General features: G+C 41.1%; 1 protein-coding gene across 1 annotated transcript; it reads right to left on the reverse strand.

Annotated features, from left to right (window-relative positions):
- Window positions 1–550: 550 nt before the first annotated feature.
- sap18 (Sin3A-associated protein) lies at window positions 551–19,281 on the reverse strand. Its single transcript, XM_072577390.1, has 4 exons — window positions 19,146–19,281; window positions 14,109–14,218; window positions 13,262–13,384; window positions 551–935 (listed from the first exon to the last, which is right to left on the reverse strand). Exons 1-4 carry the CDS (start codon window positions 19,257–19,259, stop codon window positions 779–781), a joined length of 504 nt encoding a protein of 167 aa, XP_072433491.1. The 5' UTR covers window positions 19,260–19,281; the 3' UTR covers window positions 551–778.
- Between the last annotated feature and the right edge of the window lie 5,119 nt (window positions 19,282–24,400).

The raw sequence follows: 24,400 nt of genomic DNA on the forward strand, positions 1-24,400 counted from the left end.
GGAATACATGATAGACAGTAGGATCCTGGGAAGCACTGAGGTTTCGGAGAGGCTTGGTGTTCATATCCATTGGTCCCTTAGGTAGTGGAATGGCAGATGAAGTGGTTGAAAAGGCATATAGGTTTCTTGCCAATATTAGCTGAGGCAGAGAGGTTATGCCAACTGTCTAAAACATGGGTTTGGCCAAAGCTAGAGTACTGTTTACAGTCCAGAATCCACATTATAGGAGGGATGTGATTGCACTGGAGAAAGTGCAGAAGATATTTATCATGGTGAGGTCAACAAGGCAGTGACCATCAGAACTAAAGGACCACCAATAATATTTAATAAATAGAGGAATGATGCTGGGTGAAGTAAACAGCAGTGTGTTGTAGACCTTTTAAGACTGTGAACACTTGTATAACCATATTGTTATGAATCAAAGTAAAACTTGGCTCGGTGTTGAGAAGAGGATCATGAACTGTGATATGTAATTTTTAATAAACCCAGATTGCATTAAAGTTTCTGAACAAATTCTATGTGAACATTCTAGAGTCAAAAAACAATGAAATGAAGGCACACAATTTTATTAAAAAATTGCAAACAAACTAAACAAAATCAAAAACGTTGTATCTAGAGCGCACAGATGCTTCCCCACATCTGCATTCAGTCAAAATTATTTCTCAAAAATTACCCTGTTTAGGAATAAAATACAGTGAAACATGCCAACATTCTTGGTTACATATACAGGGCCACCAAATTTCAGCCATAGCTGCCCAAAGCAGGTGAGGAAGGAACATTAATATGGTCTCATGCGGCCAGGTGGAGGCGGTGCTCTACTAGGTGGCGTTATTGCAATGTCCAGGTAGTCCCCAATTTGAAATTTTTGCGATTGTAATGTCATCGAGTCATCTGGTCCTTTCCTCCCTGAAACAGTGGTACCGATTTCCTTCACTCTGTCATACAAAAGCAAAACAATAGTCATCTAGATGCAATTTTCACCAGTTAAAAACTAAAATCTATTAGGACTGCTCAATGGGCAATGTAGTTTTGTTTAAGACACAATTAAACACTCTATACTTTAACCTTTTCCCTTTAAGCAACTCCAAACATCCTCTTAAAACTACAATGGGACTAATTAATAATATAAAGCTTCACTGATCAAATTCTAGACAGAAAATTACACTTTATAATTTGTGCCTTATTTTGCGCCTTATTTGCCCTTTTAGATAGCAGATACTAGACACATAGCTAGATATGCTAAGTTTATGCCATTTTGATTTCTGTTAATAATGCAAAAATAAGAAGAATAATGGATTTAGATACCATGACTGCTCAGATACTGAAGTAGTCCATGCCCAAATTCAGTAACACCTGGAAAATATCCAGGCTTGGCTGACAAGAGGTAAGTAACATTGACACCACACAAATGCCAGGCCAGGATTGTCCTCAATGAGAGGGGAGTCTGCCAATGGCCTCTTCATGTTCAGTAACATAACCATTACTAAATCCTACATTGTCAACATCCTGGGGGTTACCATTGATCAGAAACTGAATTGGACTAACCTTTTAAATAAAGTGGAAACAAGAGCATGGGCTTGGAATCCTAGCATGAGGAACTCCCTTCCTGACTCCCCAAAACCTGTCCATCATCTACAAGGCACAAATCAGGAGTGTGGTGGAATACTGCCCACTCCCTTCACCAACACCTAGCAGTAGCAATTTGCACCATCCACATGATGCACTGCAGAAATTCACCAAGGCTCCTTGGACAGCACCTTCCAAATTCATGATGTCCTTCTGGATAGAAGTAAAGGGCAGCAGATACTTAGGAGTATCACCACTTGCAAGTTCCCCTCCAAGCCACTCACCAAGCTAACTTGGAAAGATATCACTATTTCTTCAGTGTCCTTTGGTCTATAAACAGACTGTAACAGTTCAAGAAGGCAGTTCACCACTCCCTTCTCAAGGGTAATTAAGGATAGACAGCCAGCGACAGTCACATCCCGGGAGTGAATAAAAGAAACAGGCTAATTTAAGCACCCTCAGAGTTAAGGCTTTGGCCACCAAATAACTCTGCATCAATTGCATTCTCAAACTTATCAGATACATATTAAATGAGTAACAAGTAACTCACCTTATGAAAATATTATTAGGAAGCAACTTGTTTTATACATAGTTTAGTGCAACATATATTTTTTTGACAGAAATCCTTTCCCCTTCGACAGTGAAAAATTAGTTGAGTGAATTTATTCACCCTCTTCACCTGTCTATTGCCTCCTATCCATCTTAACCATACTGCTGACCTCCACACTGCCACTTTAAAGCTGACAGCCAACAATATACATATCCTGCACATCAGGATAATTCAATCAGAGCTGATATCTTTCTCAAACCCATTCTCCTGCCTTTTCCCCATAACTTTTGATGCCCTTACTAATTAAGAATTATCTATCTCTGTCCTAAAGACACCCAATGACTTGCCCTTCACAGGCTTCTGCAGTAATCAACTTCACTCTCTGGCTGAAGAAATTCCCCCTCATTTCAGTTCAAAAGAGTTGTCCCTTAATTCTGAAGCTGTTCCCTCAGGTCCTAGTCTCTCCTACTCGAGAAAACATGTGCTCCATTCCATTCAGGCCTCTCAGTGTTCAGTAAGTTTCAATCAGATGCCCCCTCATTCTTTGAAACTCCAAGTCTTAAGATCCACCAGCTTTTTATAACAAACACAAAACCAAATAAGCTTTATAATAAATCTAGTTAACAACTTGTAACCTGAAAATTTAAACATCTACTCCTCCAAGTAACACTCAGAACTACAGATATTTTACAGCACATAAAGAGGCTATTCAGCCTGCCATCTCTGCCCTGGCTGAATAAATTCTCATCCTATTTTTCAGCACTTGGTCTGTAGTCTTGTTGGTTACAATGCTTCAGGTGTAGACCTAGGTTCCTATTAAATAAGTTGAGGACTTCCATTTCAACATCTAAACCAAGCAGTGAATTCCAGACATTTATGGTGAAAAGGTTTTTTTTCATATGTCCCCTCCAGCCAGCCCATCAAAAATCTGCAATCTGCGTCCATTGATAATTGATCTCCCAACTAGAGGAAACAGGTCTTCCCTGTCCACTCTATTCAAGGCCATCATTGTTCTGTACACTTCAAAGAAATCACCCCTCAGTTTTCTTTGTTCTCAGGAAGACAACCCAAGCCTCTAAGATACAACCTTCCCTTAACAAAACTATGCCCTAGATTTAGCATTACCACACTTGCTTTTTGTGGACACATGCCTACGAATGTGCCCAGAATTTCACTTTTAAATGCCTCCCACTGACTTTATCCAATTCAAGTTTGCCAGATCATTCCAGGTTTGTCATGCTGTCTTACCACAACTTAGAACCTTTATTCACGTTATGTCTTTTCCTCCAACCATAATGATGCTAAATCTAACTGTATTAGGATCACAATGTCCAAAATGGTCACCACTGCTATTTCATTCACCTACCTATCTTAATTTCCTAAGACAAAAAATGTGCCCTCTCTTGATAAGCTTATTACATGGTGGCTAAAAAAAAAATTCTCTTGAATGTATTTTAAAGAATTATGTACCCTCCTTCTCTGTCAGGAAGTCTGTATCCCAAATGACATTTGGGAAGTTGAAGTTACCAACCAACTGAGTTTTAACTCAGGAATTTGCCTACGTTTGCTTCTCTCTCTCTGTTGGGGATCTATAGTATATGTGCAGCAGTGTGGCTGCCCCTTTATTTGCTTCTGAATTTAACGCACAAGTGGCCTCATTTGACACTTCATTTAGAATAGCATCCATTCTCACAGCTGTAATTGAAGATTTAAAGAAGAATGCTAAGCCCACCTGTTTTATCCTCCTCTAGCCTGCTAAACAAGCTCTATCCATCGTCCCTCTTTAAGCCAAGACACCACAATAGTAATGATATAATGCTGACAGATTCCTGTGTCGACCACTTCTTATGTTTTGCTATACTCCTTATGCTTGCATTACCTTTTAATACTGCCAAATTCTTGTGCTGTACATTTTTCAACCTCTGCTTCCTGTCTTTCAGTCACTCACTAAATTTCTGCCCCCTTTCTGGCTTTGAACTTGTCCTCAGGTTTCCAGCCCCATGCCAATTTAGTTTCTACAAACTTAAGCAAACAAAATTGAGAGAGAAACTCAGCAGGTTTGGCAGTATCTGTGGAGAGAAAACAAAAGTTGATGTTTCAGGTCCAGTGACCCTTCTTTAGAACTAGCAATAGCAAAAGTCCCTTCTAAGGATATTTATCCCAGTCCTGTTCAGGTGCAGACCATCTGGCTTGTACAGGTCTGACCTTCACCAGTATAGTTTGCAATGCCCCAGAAACTTGCTGCCCAGCCATGTGTTCAACCACTCAATTTTCAAAGTTCTACATTCACAAGCACATGGACCATCACCCCAATCTAGCACAGTGAAATCTGCTTTCAGGACCTTAGCCCCACTCCTATTTAGGTCACTGATACCAATGTCGACCGTGACCTCTGGCAGATTACCTTGTTTTGCAACAACTCTAGAACATACTTTAGCCTTGGCATTGGGAGGCAACATACCATTCTGGAGCCATATTAATGCCCATAGAAATGCCTGTATGACCTGCTGACTATGCAATCCCTATAACTATTGCTCCTGTATAAGTCTTCCTCCACTGTCCAGCTGCCCATAGTACCACCAACTTAGCTCGAACTGCACTCTCTTGAAGAGCCATTCGTCCTTACTAGTACAGCAAATGTTTTATTAACTGGCACCTATGGGACTAGGAGTATGCTGATTGATCAAAAGGTCTACATAATCAATGTAAAAACATATACTAAGTAAAAGAAACATAATACAGGGGGGTATGCTTTATTTACAGCATAAATCATAAATAATAATGCAACCTTGCCTTAAATAAAACTTATCGGCAGAGACAGCCTTCTCATTCACACCCTCAAATGACTACTTGGACATCATGGGAGATTTAGATAATACAGTAAACTTCTGGTATACAATGTTTGCCCATTTATCAAGAATGCGGGTTCAAACAAAGTTTACTGTATCTAAATGGTATACCAATTCGCAAGCAAGGTAGACTCCTGCAATACCTGTCTATTTTCTTCTTTAGATTGCCTGACAATCATCCATTTGCTGTCTGCCTTTATCCTTCCAACCTGTGATTACACCACAGTGACTCCAGCTGCTGTTCCATTTCTGAAATCCTGAGCTCAGGGTTTTACAGTCTGTGATACTTCCTTCAGGGTGTTTATCTGGAACAAATGGTGAATCAATGGCTTCACAAATATTGCAGGATGTACACTCCATTTGGCCACTCTGACCTGCCATCCTGTCATTTTTAAAATTATATACTCTGAATAATACAAAACATAACAGTTGTCACCAATCAGCTTCTTCCACTGTACCAAAGGAAAAGCTAACTACAGGAATGAAAACATTAGGGAAGAAAGAAATGCGTCCAGTGTCTCACCAACCTTCGTCTATCTCAACAAATTCCTACTTTCCACCCGATTGCCAAAGCAGCACGGAGAAAAGCCTCTACTTATGCTTCTTGAAAACAACTGACAAACTTCAAAAGAATTAGATTAATCCAGCCATTAATTAATTAATTGGTTTCTCTCAGTTTGAGAGACTTAAGGTTTCAATTAAAAAAAATTGCTCAACTCAAAGTGTAATATTTAGTTAACTGATAAATTAAAAAGGGAAAACTAGACTTTAGATAAAAATTACCCCTTAATTCATTTTCACTCACTACTTCCCAGTGTAGAAAATGCCTGAGGGAGAACCACCATCACCATCACCACCAACCACCGACACACCTTCCCCCCCCCCCCCCACTTACAAAAAACCTCTTGTTATAAAGGGAACAAACTATTTACATTGTTATAATTGTTATGTTGGAGTTTAATGTAGATTTCATTTTACACTAGTTAACAAATTTACAGACTTGCTGGACTCCTCCTCTTAGACACTCTACCCTGTAACCTTAACACAAGTAGATGCTTCTTGATGCCTCGGTTACTGATGTAATGAAGATTTATACATCACTTTCCTTGGGATTCAACCTCTTGGCAATTCAATAAACACAAACATTTAATCTGAAGTATAAACTATGAACTGAAGGTGGTTTTTTTTGTTAAAACAAATTGTTATACATGGAAAAAGTAAAGAACATGTATTTTTAATATTTCGTAGTTTCAAAGCCAACTGTATCTTGGCAACACACATTTAGACAATTATTTAAACCAGTTTAGGACAATTTGTCCTTGGGAAAACTGTCAGGCCATTCTTTCATCTTAAGTGATTATTCTATTCATCAAAGTCTAGCTTTTGATAACATTTGATATGATTAAAAAATAAATGTAATCACGTCTCAATGGTACGCCAGTATGTTCTACTAGAATGCTTGGTGTCAGTTCAGACTTGCTCCAATTCATTGTGGAGTCAGACAAAGGTCAGTGTGGATTAACCAGGACCAGGGGCATAAAGGAAAATCATTCTGTATTCATAGAATCACAGAATCCCTTTAGTGTGGAAATAGACCATTTGGCCCAACATGTTCACACCGAACCTCCAGAGAGTAACCCACCCAGACCCATTCCCCTATATTTACCCCTAACTAGTGCACCTAACCTACACATGCCTGAACGCTATGGACAATTGAGCTTGGCCAATTCACCTAACATGCACATCTTTGGATTGTAGGAGGAAACCCACACAGACACAGGGAGAATGTGCAAAGTCCATGCAGTTGCCAGAGACTAGAATTGAACATGGGTCCCTGGCACTGAGAGGGAGCAGTGCTAACCACTGAGCCACCATGCTGCCCTGGATGATACTGCTTTTAAAATTGAAGCAGAACTGCAACTCTTTGTGGTGACTTGAACATCTTTCAAATCTACAGGAAAGCCATGTTGAGCGAGTAGAAGTCTCAACAAATTTGCTGAACTGTCACCCTAACAGCCATTAGGAAGGGATGGCCACGCTGCTCAATAGCAGGATTGAGACTGTGTTCTGGGACATCATCAGTCTAAAGTGGCAATGTGCCTCACTCATCTGGAGGAAATAGCATTAAGACTCTTGGCCTCCTGTATCGCCTCCACATTTTGAGGGGACCTTACACTTCAACAGTTTAGCAGCTACAGGTCCTGGACTAGCTGGCTCATCTGTTCCTCCTTACTTTCTCTGACTTTGCTGCACCACTGTCATGATGATAATCCTTGCTGTAGATGGATCCATTAGTCATGGCTCCAATGATGCTGTGGAGAGAATATCTGAAACCAAACAAGTTCTTGATATAATGTGAAGAGTCATTCATGTCAATCACAAATGACAGTTTAGACTAGTCCTCTACACAGTGAGACTGGAGAACTCCCAAGAAGGAAAGCTTTTGACACAGAGAGCTTTATTTTATGTATACAGAGGGAGGATTACTGAAACCTTGCCCACTTACCTCAGCTCCCACAAGAAGGACAGCATTGCATATAAGCATGTTCACAAATAGTTACCATTCAAGGTGAGAGGAAATCAGCTCTGTGCACTTGTGCAGCCTATGAGACCTTTGAACGTTTTTGCGAATTGAAGTCTGCAAGTGGTACTTTTTAAGGCTGTCTGTGATTGCTTTTGTTTCAGAGATGACTGTGATCAGTCAGTCATGATCAATGACATGTCCAAGATTGCTTGTGGCCAAGATTTGTATTCCACATAATTGGACAGTGCATGCATTTCATGTGCAGGGTGTAATGATTCTGTGTAAATGCCTAATTAATGCAATTTCTCCTAAAGGGCCACACATTGCTCACTGACAGAGTCTGCGTTTTCTAACAAACAAAAAACTCTTAGTCCACTCACTTTGGGTGTGGCTCCAGTCATTTTCCATTTCCACTGGGCATTTTTGACCCAAGTGATGATGGAAGGCAGTGGCAAGGGTTGCACTTTGCAGTGAGTCTGATAATCAAAGCCTTCCATAATGCATGTTCTCCCACTCCCTCACCGCTCAATACTAATAAATATCATCATATCGATTTATCAAAAACTGAGTTTCCACATGTAACAACTCAACTTTTAATTAAAATTCTCATCTCCCATGTTAGTCCCTGAGCCCCAGCCCTACAGTTTAATTGTGCTAACCATCTTGTTGCACTTACCCCAATCACATCTCCTCTGATACACTGTTGTCTTGAGAAAGTCTATAGCCTAAAAATGTCTTTAAGCGTTTAGACTAAAATATAATTCTGAATTATAGAACACATTTGCTGCACACTAGAAAATAGACTGGCAGGAAGGCTCAGAAAAAGGGGGAAACTCAAGGTATAGAGAGTCATAGAGATGTATAGCATGGAAACAGACCCTTCGGCCCAACTCATCCATGCCGGCCACATATCCCAACCCAATCTAGTCCCACCTGCCAGCACCCGGCCCATATCTCTCCAAACCCTTCTTATTCATATACCCATCTAAATGCCTCTTAAAATGTTGCAATTGTACCAGCCTCCATCACTTCCTCTGGCAGCTCATTCCATACCCGTACCACCCTCTATGTGAAAAAGTTGCCCCTTAGGTCTCTTTTATATCATTCCCCTCTCACCCTAAACCTCTGCCCCCTAGTTCTGGACTCCCCAACCCCAGGGAAAAGACTTTGCCTATTTACCTTATCCATGTCCCTAATCATTTTGTAAACCTCTATAAGGTCTCCCCTCAGCCTCCAACGCTCCAGGGAAAACACTCCCAGCCTGTTCAGCCTCTCCCTATAGCTCAAATTCTCCAATCCTGGCAATATCCTTGTAAATCTTTTCTGAATCCTTTCAAGTTTCACAACATCGTTCCGATAGGAAGACCAGAATTGCACGCAATATTCCAACAGTGGCCTAACCAATGTCCTGCACAGCCGCAACATGACCTTCCAACTCCTGTACTCAATACTCTGACCAATAAAGGAAAGCATACTAAATGCCTTCTTCATTATCCTATCTACCTGCGACTCCATTTTCAAGGAGCTATGAACCTGCACTCCAAGGTCTCTTTGTTCAGCAACACTCTGTAGTCCCTTCCCATTAAAGTGTATAAGTCCTGCTAAGATTTGCTTTCCCAAAATGCAGCACCTCACATTTATCTGAATTCAACTCCATCTGCCACTTCTCAGCCCATTGGCCCATCTGGTCAAGATCCTGTTGTAATTGGAGGGAAACCTCTTTGCGGTCCACTACATCTCCAATTTTGGTGTCATCTGCAAACTTACTAACTGTACCTCTTATGCTCGCATCCAAATAATTTATATAAATGACAAAAAGTAGAGGACCCAGCACCGATCCTTGTGGCACTCCACTGGTCACAGGCCTCCAGTCTGAAAAACATCCCTCCACCACCACCCTCTGTCTTCTACCTCTGAGCAAGCGCAGAAGATAAAAACATCTGTGCTCACCAAGTGACAACAGGATGCTCTAAGACAATTAAGAACATTTGCCTTAGCATCAGTGAATCTGTGTGATTGGACACCCAGTGATAACATTCATGACCATTCCCTTGTGAAATTAATGAAAGTGTTTGATTCTGACCCGGAAACGAAACTCAATACTATCAAAAGCCTTGTAATTGATGGTCAGGTTCTGTCAATTATAATGTACTCTTAGTACCCTTGCAAGCTGGGCAGACACAGAAAAACATCTTTGCTGTTACAGGACCCTGACTTGAGAGTTCAAAAGGACACTAGAGAGAGAGACCATTTTAATGCTGAGGCTGTTGAAGCCAGTAGAAAATTAACTCTTACTGCTTATCTGCTTTGAATTTAATTGCATTTTGCGACTTTATGATGATATTGAGTAGCCATTACCGGTTATTAAATACAAACACTGTAAAAGGTAATATTGATGATGCTTTAACTTACTTGCTGTTCTTGCAGACCACTCTACAGACCTTACAGACTACTCTACTGTCAATTCTAACTAATTAGATCTTATGGCTCATTTGAATTTGAATCACAACCCTGAAAAGAAAGCATGTTTAATTCAAAAACTAATTAATTAGTTTAAATGCAACCTTGTGGGAACATCTCAACCTCGGGTACAGAATGATTCAGTACTTAAAAAGTAGGAGTCTGCTCCTAACTTAGAAATTATTCTAGGCGTAACACTGAAGAGATTCTGGCACAATGTGTCATAGAGATGTACAGCATGGAAACAGACCCTTCGATCCAACCTGTCCATGCCGACCAGATGTCCCAAACCAATCTAGTCCCACCTGCCAACACCCGGCCCATATCCCTCCAAACCCTTCCTATTCATATACCCATCCAAATGCCTCTTAACTATTGCAATTGTACCAGCCTCCACCACATCCTCTGGCAGCTCATTCCATACACGTACCACCCTCTACGTGAAAAAGTTGCCCCTTAGGTCTCTTATATCTTTTCCCTCTCACCCTAAACCTATGCCCTCTAGTTCTGAACTCCCCGACCCCAGGGAAAATAATTTGTCTATTTACCCTATCCATGCCCCTCCATTTTGTAAACCTCTATAAGGTCACCCGTCAGCCTCTGACGCTCCAGGGAAAACAGCCCCAGCCTGTTCAACCTCTCCCTGTAGCTCAAATCCTCCAAACCTGGCAACATCCTTTTAAATCTTTCCTGAACCCTTTCAAGTTGCACAACATCTTTCCGATAATTTTGATAGGAAGGAGTCCAGAATTGCACGCAATATTCCATCAGTGGCCTGTCAGAAAGCCATTTTATGGTCAAAAGTTTGCCCTCCTTGCTAAGAAGCCATTTTGTAAAACAATTGTATCTGACATGCGAGCTGTGCAAGGTTACCTTATGAACTCTCCAATTAGCTCAGACTGGTACCTCTTTATTATAGTTTATCTCGCTAGCAGGTGCCTAACTCGGCTGGATATGTTTTTCCCCACCTGATGAATGGCTTAGGGCCTGTAGGAGTGATTAGTCAAGCATGCATAGACCGGTCAATTAAATTTTCTTCCTTATGAATTATTGTCGGTCACTGTTACCTGTCTAATTAAGAACATGCAATGTTTTTGTAACCTTTTGTATAAAGGAAGCCAGAGCTGAAAATGTGTTGCTGGAAAAGTGCAGCAGGTCAGGTAGCATCCAAGGAGCAGGAGAATCGACGTTTCAGGCATGAGCTCTTCTTCAGGAAAAAGGGCTCGTGCCCGAAACATCGATTCTCCTCCTCCTTGGATGCTGCCTGACCTGCTGCACTTTTCCAGCAACACATTTTCAGCTCTGATCTCCAGCATCTGCAGTCCTCACTTTCTCCTATAAAGGAAGCCACTTTGTCTCAGTACATCAGAGTAGCCTGCTGGGGCACTTGAAGAGCTGGTACCCTACTCTCCTAAGTTATTAGAACAGAGTTAGTTTAGCTTATAGATATCAGTGTTATGGTGTAACAGTGATGCAATTGGTAAATAAAAGGGGATGACTAAAATTAAACTAGTCCGTAAGAGGTTTTTTATTCCCGAGAGTATGATATCTGGGATGAACCGAGAGAGAGACTTACATGTCTGAATCTATAAGGGATTCCCTGGGCAGTCTCAAATCTGTACTTTAACAGTCTCCCACCCTTTTTTTTTTAAATGGAGTTGTTCCTCTTCACAAATATTGCCCCTGCTGCATTCCCATATATTCCCTTCAATTGCTCTGGTTTCCTCCATCAATCTAAAGATGTGCAGGCTACGTGAATCGGCCATGCTAAATTGCCCAGTGTTAGGTGCATTAGAGGGAAACAGGTCAGTGTGGACTTGTTGGGCCGAAGAGCCTGTTTCCATACTGTAGGGAATCTAATCATGACACCAAGGTGTAGTGTACAGAGAAGAAGGTTACCTCAGTGTATGATGGGCCTTTGATCAGATGGGCCAAGAGTTCGAGTGGCTGATGGAGTTTAATTTAGATAAATGGGAGGTGCTGCATTTTGGAAAGGCAAATGAGGGCAGGACTAATACACTTAATGGGAAGGTCCTGAGGAGTGTTGCTGAATAAGGACACCTTGGAGTTCAGGTTCATAGTTCCTTGGAAGTGGAGTTGCAGGTAGATAGGACAGTGAAGGCGGCATTTGGTATGCTTTCCTTTATTGGTGAGAGTATTGAGTATAGAGTTGGGAGGTCATGTTGTGGCTTTACAGGACATTGGTTAAGTCACTTCTGGAAGATTATGTTCAATCCTGCTCTCTCTGCTGTAGGAAAGATGTTGTGAAATTTGAAAGGATTCAGAAAAGACTTACAAGGAGGTTGCCACGGTTAGAAAATTTGAGCTATAGGGAGAGGCTGAATAGGCTGGGTCTGTTATCGCTGGAGCATCAGAGACTGAGGGGTGACCTTATAGGGGTTTATAAAATCATGAGGAGAATGCATAGGATAAATAGACAAGGTCTTTTCCCTGGGGTGAGGGAATCCAGAACTAGAGTGCATAGGTTTAGGGTGAGAGAGGAAAGATTTAAAAGGGATCTAAGGGGCAACTTTTTCATGCAGAGGGTGGTGCATACATGGAATGAGCTACCAGAGGAAATGGAGAAGGCTGTTACAGTTACAATATTTAAAAGGCATATGAATAGCAAGGGTTGAGGGGGATATGGGCCAGTTGTTAGCAAATGGGACTGAAATAATGGACGAGTTGGACAGAGGGGTCTGTTTTCGTACTGTACGTTATTGACTCTATTTATGCTACCTGAAAAGAACTGGCAACACCAAGAAGAATCTCTAAATGCACATAAACAAACACAGACAAACACAAATACAACAAGTAAACGCGCGGGGAAGAGAATAGATTTCTCCCTGTAGAGAATCGTTTTGGGAAAGATACATTTTGCCAATTAGTCCTTAAAGGTAAACAAGAGATAAGATGTGGAATGTTCAGATTCTGTCCATCTAAAGTTATGACCTACAAAGACAGAGGTCACCAAACAAAAGCCAATGCCATAGGGATCTTTCCCAATATAGCTTGCTCCAGAAACAGTATCTTCACAGAAGGTTCCTCTGGATGCTCTTGGTGAAGACAATCAAGGTTCAGAAGGTCCAGAAACAAAGTTGAAAATCTCCTTTTCTTCCACAGACAGGCTATCAATTAATCGCCAGTGCAGTCGGAAGCAAGCATTTATCACCAGACACAACATGAATTTCAAGGAAAAGTTCTATTAAAAATAGTGTCTTTTCATTCACAATTTAAGTAAAAACAATCCAGATATGCATACTCCTTCAATTTCAAGCTCATAAAAAACGGTGAATATAAAGCTACACAAACCTGTAGCCAGGTCGTTTAGGATCTGGATACACAATTGCAAAGCTGAAATGTGTTCCTTTCTTCCGGGCCTCTGGATAGACTTCCTTTACTAAACTTGTTAGTTCCTTCAGTGTAGCATCCATCCTGAATACGAACAACAATGTAAGTATAATTTTATTAAATGCTCATGTGCAGTACTTGGATTGTAGCTTACCATGGATGGTGAGGGATCAAAGAAAACAATTGCCACTTCTAAATAAATTTAAGATGTTAGAGCAACTTTTCTCACCAAGGAAACCACTCCTCAGGAGTACAAAACACAAACATTACAATCTGATATGCTTGATTAGGGAATTTTATATTATATGTCTACTTCACAGACAAAAAGGCGGCAATAAGTTTAAACTATCTGAACAAACACTTACCACCAAACACTTGGTGAAGAAAATGGAAGATTGAAAATTGTTTGATCTCTATTTAAGACAAATTTATTCAGGATATTCAACAAAGTGGGCAGGGAACTGTTATAATGGTTGAATCAGAGGCATAAAGGAGACATAATGCAAATCTTATGATTGTAGGCAAGAAGAAAATTGAAATCAGAAAAGGATTTGTATAATTTGATTGACAATTATTGGAGGTATGGCCAAAAGAACTATTAGTCAATGAAGCAAGGAGTTGGCTACTGAATCAGACAAATCTTTGAAATGAAATCTAGTTAAAAAAAATTCCTTGCAAAACATGTTATAAAGACAGAATGGACTAGTAGTTAAAACATCCATTTCCAAAAGCCACAACATCATTAAGCACAACAATTGCACCATATAATGACTGGAAGCATGTTTTACAGGAGAATTACAACACTTACCAAGTGTAGATCTGTAGTTCACTAGATGGGACATTCCCTCTAGCAAAATCATCCACTCTGTGATGTCTTCCATTGTTAGTTGTGAACACTCTCAACAGAAGAGGGCAGGTCTAAATTTTTAAACATTCAATTAAGAAAAACTAAGTTAACAAATCAACATAAATTGCATGACTCTTTTGCAAAATTCTATTTGGAAAGTTAAAATTAAATCCCAAATGTCATTTTTCTGTAATGATTTTGCTATTACTCAAAACATAGACATAAATGTCAAATCTAGGTCCAAGAAATTAACAGCAGAAACACAAGTTAATAAGATTTAAGGGCTTTTTTCAGCAAAGTATGGAAATGGTGCACAGAGATTCAGTTGTATTTTTCTCTAATAAATATCCATCATTTTTTTATCTGAATCACAGCATGTAAAGTAAACAATGTATGCTCTCCAAATTGAAAGTTAATAATAAATTAATAATGTCAATAGACACCTTATATTTCTGAAACTCTCCTGCACCCACTTTACATGATTTAAATGTATGGCATCATGAGTTAGGATTAAGCTAGATAAAGTCGGTGTTGGGGGCTGCTGAACTTATGCAAATTTATGAGTATACACAGATAAACATCTTCGTGGAAGATTTTAAAAGGGTGATATTTGATCAGCCAGAGTGTAGATTTTAAAAGTGCAAGAACTGAACAGCTGAAATAAAATGTAACAGATACTGAACAGGCAAATAAAAGTTTAAAATGAGCAGGAACTGAACAAGACTGTGGGACCAGAGAGTCTGAACTTAATGGGAGGGAAAAATAATCATTTAGCGGCATCACAGAATAAGGCAACATACAGAATACATCAGGGCGTTGAGAAAATTCATACCTAAAAGTGGTCAAAACTCCCACTGAAAGGTGTGGTGGAAGAATTGGAGTGTATGTGTATGAGGATAGACGGTTGGGGGAGGAGGAGGAGCAGCAGCAAACAGGCAAGAGTAGTTAAACATTTTAAACAAAACACATTTATGGTCTTAGAATGAAAATTGTGTGAACTGGATAATTTAACACTGAACACTATTTCAGATAGCCTTGCACTTGAGTTATGACATGTCAAAGCACCTCACATTCCGTCTATTCTATCTGATTTATTTAGATTTGTACTTTATCTCTTCCTGTCACAGTCTACTTACTATTTTCTATATTTATACCTTTCTCTTTTGCTTCCTCTCTACTCTTTGATTTATTTTCCTAAGTTTGATCCCTTGATCCCATTTTTGTTCAAAATCCTTTGTATTTCCATAGTTATGTGGTTTGCAGGACTCTCCAAATGGTACAAATCCCACTGTTGCCAGTACTCATGCCTATGCCTCACAAACAGGAATCCATTCCCCCTACACAAGTCTTTGAGGCATGCATTAATCTCTCTAATCTGGTTTGCTCCATGCCAAAATATATATGACCCAGGTAATAGAGATTATGATGCAGAATTGATTGAAATGCTTTGCAATATGATAATATAAATGTTTCAAAATGGTTTTTTTTCTGTGACACTGTTGAATGTTCAGATGGATGTCAATATGACATGATGGCACAAAGACAAATCTCTAGACTCTTGCAGTAGTTGCTCAAGCCTTTATGGACTCAACTCTCTCAGAAAAGACTATCAAGAAATTGTCCAGACCCCCTTAAAAACAGAGAATCAAGTTTTACACTGGACTCACAACAAGGTGTTTCAGAAAGGTAAAGAGCAGTCTTTTTCCCAACTCAAAACCAAATAAACAAACAATCTCAAGCAAAACACTGTTCAAACAGACTAACACCTGATGAAGGAGCAGTGCTCCGAAAGCAAATGCTTTCAAATAAACCCATTGGACTACAACTGGGTGTTGTGTGATTTTTGATCTTGTCCAACCCAATCCAACACTGGCACCTCCACATCAAACAGAAACTAGCTCCTTACCAATCATAAATCTTGTCAGATACCTTTCAGAAAATTCCTAAAACCACGTGGTTTATAAGAAATACCCTGTTAAAACAATGGATATCCAACGTGACTTTTCAGGAACTCCTTTTAAAAAAAACTTACACAGAACTTGAAATACATTATTTTTTCCACAATCCTTTTTATCCTAGATATTCCAGTTCAGCAGAGTAGTAGGGCCGTGCAACATGACGAATGAAGTCTTGTGTGAAGTTGGGATTCATCTCTGTGGTGGTCACCAATAATAATACTGTCATAGACTGGTGCGTAGGTGACAGGTAAACTGGTGAAAGAGAGATGTCCTGGTCTACAGACAGAGGAGTCTTGAAAGGTAGGCATAAGGACCTCTGAGATATAACATAGGCAGTGTGTCAGAATAAGTGTTGCTCAAGTTTAAACTTCCAATGGGCAGTTACCATCTTTTGGAACCCTCCAAATAGGTCCTCAACTTGGAGTTAAGATTGCAGATTTGAGAGGGTTCTGACATACTGTAATAGTCAGCCAGGAAATAAAAAAGGATTAAAATTAAAACATATCCTTATTCTTGGCTAAACAAAGAAATGATCCTCTAATCGCTCACATGGGCATACTCACTCCGCCCTAGATCTGTCTCACACTGGTCCCATCCCATTGCCACCGCCAACTAATCCTTTTGGCAGATTTAGTTATTTCAATACCCAACATCTTTACTAAGACATTACTCTCATCTATCAAATGAACATATTTTCAGCAAAGGAGTTAAGTGGCCATTATACCTCCTGCATAAACAATCTGTATCTCCATAGTCACAGGATAGTCACCACCTTTCATTGAATTCAGATGGCTGAACTTCCTCTTGATTATAATTAGGTTGAATGAAATGATGCCTGTGCATACACCCAAAATTGATATTTATTTGAACTTATATCTGGCCAATATCATTACAAACATCATGCAATACAGCCAAACAAACAGCTCCATGAAAGCAATCCAAAGAAAACTCATCACTTTCTTTTAAAAAATGTGAAAATTATGAAAGCTTCGAGCTGTGTAAATGTCATTTATGCACATCAGGCATAATATATTCACACCATGTACGAGTCACTCAAACTTCGTCTCTCCAACACCTGCCCAGCATCTTCACAACAAAAGTCAGGAGTGGCTCTCCATTGTCTGCATGCAGTTCCAAAAACAGCCAAGAAGCTCAACACTATCCAGAACAAAAGCCCACCTGATTGGCACCCCAACCACTACTTTCAATAGTCACTTCTTTTGCCACTGACATAGGGGCAGCATTGTGTACCATCTAAGAGGTATACTACAGTAGCTCACCAAGGCTCCTCTGCCAACATCTTCCAAACCACCGCTGCTTACTAAGTTTAAAATCACACACACCAGGTTATAGTCCAACAGGTTTATTTGAAAGCACTAGCTTTTGGAACACTGCTTCATCAGGTGGTTGTGGAGTATAAGATAGTAAGACAATTTATAACAAAACTGTAAACTTTTGCTATAAATTCTGTGCCTTACGATCTTATACTTCACATCCACCTGATGAAAGATTTTAACTCTGTACATCCCTCTGTACATTTGTGGGCGGCACGGTGGCACTGCTGCCTCACAGCGCCTGAGACCCGGGTTCAATTCCCGCCTCAGGCGACTGACTGTGTGGAGTTTGCACGTTCTCCCCGTGTCTGCGTGGGTTTCCTCCGGGTGCTCCGGTTTCCTCCCACAGTCCAAAGATGTGCAGGTCAGGTGGATTGGCCATGCTAAATTGCCCGTAGTGTTAGGTAAGGGGTAGATGTAGGGGTATGGGTGGGTTGCGCTTCGGCAGGGCGGTGTGGACTTGTTGGGCCGAAGGGCCTGTTTCCACACTGTAAGTAATCTAATCTAATCTAATCCCAGTCCAACACTGGCACCTCCAAATCTGACTACTGCTTACAAGGACAAGGATAGCATATACATGGGAATGTCGACAAAATCAAGCTCATCCCCTGTTGTGGATCAAAATCTTGGTACTCCCTTCCTAACAGCATTTTGGGCATCCCTACACCCCAAGGGCAGAAGTGGTTCAAGGTGGCATCTCACCATCACTTTTGCTCAGACAATTAGGGATGGGTGTAAATTAGATTAGGTATTCAGAACACTCACATCTCACAAGTGAAAAAAAAAGCAGAGAATTGTGGAAATTATTTCTAATGTGACACAAAAATATATTCAAAGAAACAAAAAAACCCACAAAAGTTCTCAGTGAGACTGAGATTTTTCTTTTTAAAAATCATAAATTATAAAAAACAGCTTTCCTGTTTAAAATTCTGCACTTAATTTCACACCTATTTTGAAACAATAAGAGATTAACGTTTTCATCTCCTGAATGGGGGATGTTTCACAACTGAACTAAGAAAGTAGTAAGTGGACTGGCATAAAAGACTGGATGAAAATTCGGACATTGTGGTTTCTGCATACACAGCAATGAGCTATGTCTCTTTTAGTTGATAATATATGGAAACAGAAGTTTGTCCTCAGCGCTGGCAAAATAGGAGTCATATCAACTCTCTACGACATGCCCGATATCCAATTTAGTTTAATTAAATTAAACAGTAGGTGCTCACAGGCGACCGATCTGATACCGCCTGTTTCTCCCCTGCCCCAATTACATTGGTCCCCAGCCGTAATCCTACAATTTTATGTTTAGGTGCAGGTTCGCAGCTTGTTCTGACTGGAACCCTATTAACACCCTCACAATGTATCACAAAGAAAAACATTCAGAACAAAACAATTATTTTTTTTTAAAAAACAGAAGACTCCTGGTTTTCGATGTAGAAATTTCCAGTGACTGGTTGAAATTGGGCCGAAAGGAGAAACCTTGGCCTCACCCTCAATCAGCTCAGACCGCGGCACCTCAGTCAGTCCACCCAGTGTCTGAGAGTGAGAGAGACCCCGCAGCGGCGGCGGCGGTGGCGGCATCTTCCAACGTGCACTTCCCCGGAATTGACATAACCCAGGCCTTGACCTGACTCAACCTGCAAGGCCGCCGCTACTGCCTCAGGTAACAGCCCTCGCCAACCCCCGTCACTGCGAACGATTTTCACCTTTTCGCGATCCACTGGCTTCTCCGGTTCTTTCTTAATCTCCTCCTGGGTGACTCTGGACTCCACCGCCATATTCCCTCCCCTCCGCTCTCTGAGTGATGGCGACCGCACCATAGAGAGCAAACAGGCCCCGAGAGCCGCGCACGCAGAACGCGCATGTCAATAACCAGTTTGTGACAAATGCAGCAACCATTTTTTATCCTGTCAACTGCTCACGGTGACTGGCAATAGAGTGAGGGAATATGATAATGACATTAGGCGAAAGTGAGGACTGGAGACTAGAGTCGAGAGTGTGTTGCTGGAAAAGCACAGCAGGTCAGGCAGCATCCGAGGACCAGGAAAATCCACGTTTCGGGCTGATAATGACATTGACTGGTCACTTATTTCACCCCCAATGAATACACTATAGCCATGTTTGTAGCTGATACAAACATAGGTGGGAAGGCAAGTTGTGAAGACGATATATAGAGTCTTCAAAGGGATATAGGCAGGTTAGGCAAGTGACCAAAAGCCTGGTTATTGGAATATAATGCTGGAAAATGCAAGATTATGCACATTGGCAGGAAGAATAGAAAAGCTGAATATTATTTAAATGGATAAAGACTGCAGAAAGCTGCAGCACAGGAGGATTTGGAAGTGTTGGTACATAAATCACAAAAAGTTAGAATCCAAGTTCGGTGGATAATAGTGAAATAAAATGATGACCTTTACTTCAAAGGGAATAGAGTATAAAAATGGGGAGATCTTGTATAAAACTGTACAAGGTACCAGTCAGACCAAACCTGGAATACTCTGAACAATTTTTGTTTCTTTAGCTAAAGGAAGGTATGCGGGCATTGGAGGCAATCCACAGAAGACTCATTAGACTGATGGAGGGATTTTCTTAATACAAAAGGTGTACTGATTGGAGTTTAGGAGAATGAGAGGAGACCTTATTGAAACATATAAGATTCTTTGTGGGCTTGACAGGGTAAATGCAGTAAGATTGTTTTCCCTTGTGGGAGATTCTAGGACCAGAGTAAGGATTCACCCATTTAAGACCGACATGAGAAGGAACTCCTGTTAGACGCAGGTGAATCTGTGGAATTCTTTACTGCAAGTCAGGATGGCTGTCAAATCTGGGTCATTAAGTGTATTCAAAGCTGAGATAAGTAGAATTCTTAATCATTAAAGGAATTAGGGTTAGGGGATAAGACAAGGAAGTGTAGTTGAGGATCATCAGATCAACTATGATCTTCTTGAATAGCAGAGTGGACACAATGGACTGAATGGCTTATTACTGTTCCTATGTCTTAATCCCAATTTCCTTTAGCCATTTAGAATCCTGATTTTCAAATAACTGCCTTAATTACCATTAACAGATAATTATTTGACAAAATTTGACATCAAGCAACATATGGGAAAAAGTCAGGACTACAGATGCTGGAGATCAGAGTCGAAGAGTGTGGTGCTGGAAAAGCACAGCTGGTCAGGCAGCATCCGAGGAGCAAGAGAGTCAACGTTTTGAGCATAAGCTCTTCATCAGGAAAGAGGGAGTGCCTCAAGAGGGCTGAGAGATAAATGGAAGAGGGGGGGGTAAATGAAAGATAGCTGGGAATGCGATAGGTAGATGAAGGTGGGTGTGAAGGTGAAATGTCGGAGAGGAGGGTGGAGCGGATAGGTGGGAAGGAAGATGGACAGGTAGGAAGTTCAAGAGGGCGGTGTCAAGTTGGAAGGTTGGATCTGGGATAAGGGAAAGGGAAGAGAAATGAGGCAGCAACTACAGGGGCGGAAGTAACGTGTTGGATAGACTTCATGGTGGTTTTGGCGGCGGTGGATCTTGGGGCAGTTGCGGAATCGGTTGTCTTGCCGGCGATTGCCATGGTGGCATAGTCAGCAGTGGCAGCTGTCTGTGGGTCAGCAGGGGTGGAAGGGATGTCATCATTTGCTGTGATAATGGCGGCTAGAGTGCCCGCATGGCTAATGGCATCTGAGTGGTTCCGGAGGTTGGGAGAAGCTTCTGGGATGATTGAGGAATCTCGAGTTTGGAGGTAAATCCATGAAAGTTTGGATGTCCAATATTGTGGAGAAAAAGCATTTGTTGACCGTGTGGATTCTTCTAAGGATGAAGAACAGCAAGGGTCCTTTGCAGCTCTGGGAGAGTGTGGCCCTGAGCTGGGGCAGGGCTGACTGCAAAGAGAGTAGGTGGCGGCGCCTGGCTGCAAGTGTGGAGTGGAAGATCCAGAGGGAGAACCATTTCTGGAGGCTTTGGATTTGTTTTAGGTACTGGTTGTCCTAGTCAGGTCCAAATTGTGATGGTCTGGAAGTAGTCTGGAGACCATGCGGGATCAGTCCATTCCACAGGCAGGTGCTGAGGAAGGTGATGTGGTTGTGGTAGTGGGTCTGCTTCAAGATGTGGCTCAAGAGCTTCAGGCCAGAGGAGATGACCTGGGGGGTGCAGTGAGAGAGAGACTCACTGAGATCCTTGTTGAGGGAGGAGGACAACCTCTTGAAGGGAGGCATCCTTGGAAGAGGCTTCACAGTAAGGTTATAATCAACAGGAGAAAGTGAGAACTGCAGATGCTGGAGATCAGAGTTGAAGAGTGTGGTGCTGGAAAAGCACAGCAGGTCAGGCAGCATCCGAGGAGCAGGAGAACTGACATTTTGATGCTGTCTGACTGGCTGTGCTTTTCTAGCACTACACTTTTTGAGTCAAGCAACGCCTGCAGATATCTGGACAGTTGACCAAAAGAAACAGGTCTTAAAGAGCATTTTTAACAAGGAAAGAAATTAGGAAAGTCTTTTTTTTGTGGGTCATGGGGAGAGGTGGCAGTGGTGTTGCAGCATGGTGTTCGTGGTTTTGCAGAGATTCCAGATCTTATGTTTCAGCATGCATCTGAAGGTATTGCCTCCAACAGTGCAACAATTAAAACTGGTGATGCTCAAGGGGCCTGAATTGTAGTAGCACAGGTATCTTGGACGATTGTAGAGGTTGCAGGAAATTACACAGGTAGGACATGGATTGTGGTTGTGAAGGGCTTTGAAAACAAGGATGTAAATTTTCAAACTGATGCATTAGTCAACTGGAAGACAATGTCTGTCAGTGAGAAAAGAGTAACAGATGAATGACAAGCTTAGGACATAGGTAGTTTTGAATAAGTCTAAATTCATAAAGAGTGCAATGTAGGAGGCCAGCCAGAAAGGCATTACAATAGTTAAGTCTAGAGGTAACAGAATGAATTAAGATTTTAACAGCAAATTAGCTGAGGCAGGGGAAGAAACAGGTGATGATATGAAGCTGGTAAAGGCAATATTGTTGATGGAAAGGAGAGCTTGAAATCTCAGTCCAGAGTTTATTAGCTGCCACGATTACAAATATTCTGATTAAGCCTCAAGCAGAGGTTAGGAGGACAAATGGATTCTGTAGCTAAGGAATGCATTTTGCAGCATGAACTGAAGATAATAACTTCACCTTTCCAATATATAGTTGAAGGATATATATGTGTATAGATATATATATTGTTGAAGAGAATACTGAGATACAAGGAGGAGGTGTTAGCAACTCTGGAAAGTGTGAGAATAGATAAGTTTCTTGGGCCGGATGGGATTTGTCCTGGGATTCTCTGGGAAGCCAGGGAGGAGGAGATTTGGCTTTGTTCTTTATATCAGCATTGTCTACAGGAATAGTGCCAGAAGACTGGAGGATAGCAAATGTTGTTCCCTTGTTCAAGAAGGGGAGTAGAGACAACCCTGGTAATTATAAACTAGTGAGCCTTACTTCAGTTGTGGGTAGAGTTAGAAAAGGTTATAAGAGGTTATAAGGGATTTATAATCATCTAGAAAGAAATCAGTTGATTAGGGATAGTCAACAACAGTTTTGTGAAGGGTAGGTCATGCCTCACAAACCTTCTTTGAGCAGGTGACCAAACAGGTGATGAGAGTAAAGCAGTTGATATGGTGTTTATGGATTTCAGTAAGGCATTTGATAAGGTTCCTCGTGGCTATTGCCCAGGCTATTGCACAAAATACAGATATATGGAATAGAGGGTGATTTAGCGGTTTGGATTAGAAATTAGCTAGCTGAAAGAAGACAGAGGGTGGTGGTTGATGGGAAATATTCATCCTGGAGTTCAGTTACAATTGGCGTGTCACAAGGATCTGTTTTGGGGCCACTACTGTTAGTCATTTTTATAATTGACCTAGCTGAGGATGGGTTAGTAAATTTGTGGATGACACTGAGGTCGATTGAGTTGTGGATAGTGCAATTTACAGGGGGACATAGATAAGCAGCAGAGCTACTGAGAGGTGGAAAATGGAGTTTAATGTGGAAAAGTATGAGATGATTCACTTTGGAAGGGGCAACAGGAATAAAGAGCACTGGGCTAATGGTAAGTGTAGATGAGCAGAGAGATCTTGGTGTTCATGTACATAGATCCCTGAAAGTTGCCACCCAGGTTGATGGGATTATTAAGAAGGCATATGGTGTGTTAGCTTTTATTGGCAGAAGGATTGAGTTTCGGAGCCACAAGGTCATGCTTCAGCTGTACAAAGCTCTGGTGCAGCCACACTTGGAGTATTGTGTACAGTTCTGGTCACTGCTTTATAGAAAGGGTATGGAAGCTTTAGAAGGATTCAGAGGAGATTTACTAGGATGTTACCTGGTATAGAGGGAAGGTCTTATGAGGAAAGGCTGAGGGACTTGAGGCTGTTTTCATGAGAGGAAGAAGATTGAGAGGTGACTAATTAAGACATATAAGATAATCAAAGAGGTGGATAGTGTGGACAGTGAGAGCCTTTTTCCTCGGATGGTGATGGCTAGCACAAGGGGACATACCTTTAAATTCAGGGGTGTTAGATATAGGACAGACATCAAAGGTAATTTCTTTACTTAGAGAGTAGTAGGGGCATGGAACACACTGCCTGCAAAAGTAATAGACTCACCAACTTTAAGGGAATTTAAATAGTCATTGGATAAACATATGAATGAAAATGAAATAGTGTAGGATAGATAGGCTCCAGATTGGTTCCACAGTCGGTGCAATATCGAAGGCCGAAGAGCCTGTATTGTGCTGTAATGTTCTATGTTCTTTGTTCTATGATATTTCAGCATGGCTTCATCAAGGGGATATCGTGCCTGACAAATGTATTAGAATTCTTTGAGGAGATAACAATAAGTTAGATAAAGGAGAGCCAGTGAACATGATCTATTTGAATTTCCAGAAGGCATTTGACAAGGTGCTGCACAGGAGACTGCTCAATAGGATAAGAGCCCATGG

This window comes from Chiloscyllium punctatum, chromosome 9 (assembly GCF_047496795.1).
Source record: "Chiloscyllium punctatum isolate Juve2018m chromosome 9, sChiPun1.3, whole genome shotgun sequence".
In the NCBI taxonomy this organism is placed as follows: Eukaryota; Metazoa; Chordata; class Chondrichthyes; order Orectolobiformes; family Hemiscylliidae; genus Chiloscyllium; species Chiloscyllium punctatum.

Bases quoted from the DNA above. Each gene is read 5' to 3' on its own strand.
- sap18 (XM_072577390.1), bottom strand. From the start codon at position 19,259: ATGGTGCGGTCGCCATCACTCAGAGAGCGGAGGGGAGGGAATATGGCG. The intron at 14,219-19,145 runs GTGAAAATCGTT...TTAAAAATTTAG, and splicing joins AGCCAGTGGATCGCGAAAAG to ACCTGCCCTCTTCTGTTGAG. The intron at 936-13,261 runs GTTTGTGTAGCT...TTTGTATGACAG, and splicing joins CCTAAACGACCTGGCTACAG to AGTGAAGGAAATCGGTACCA.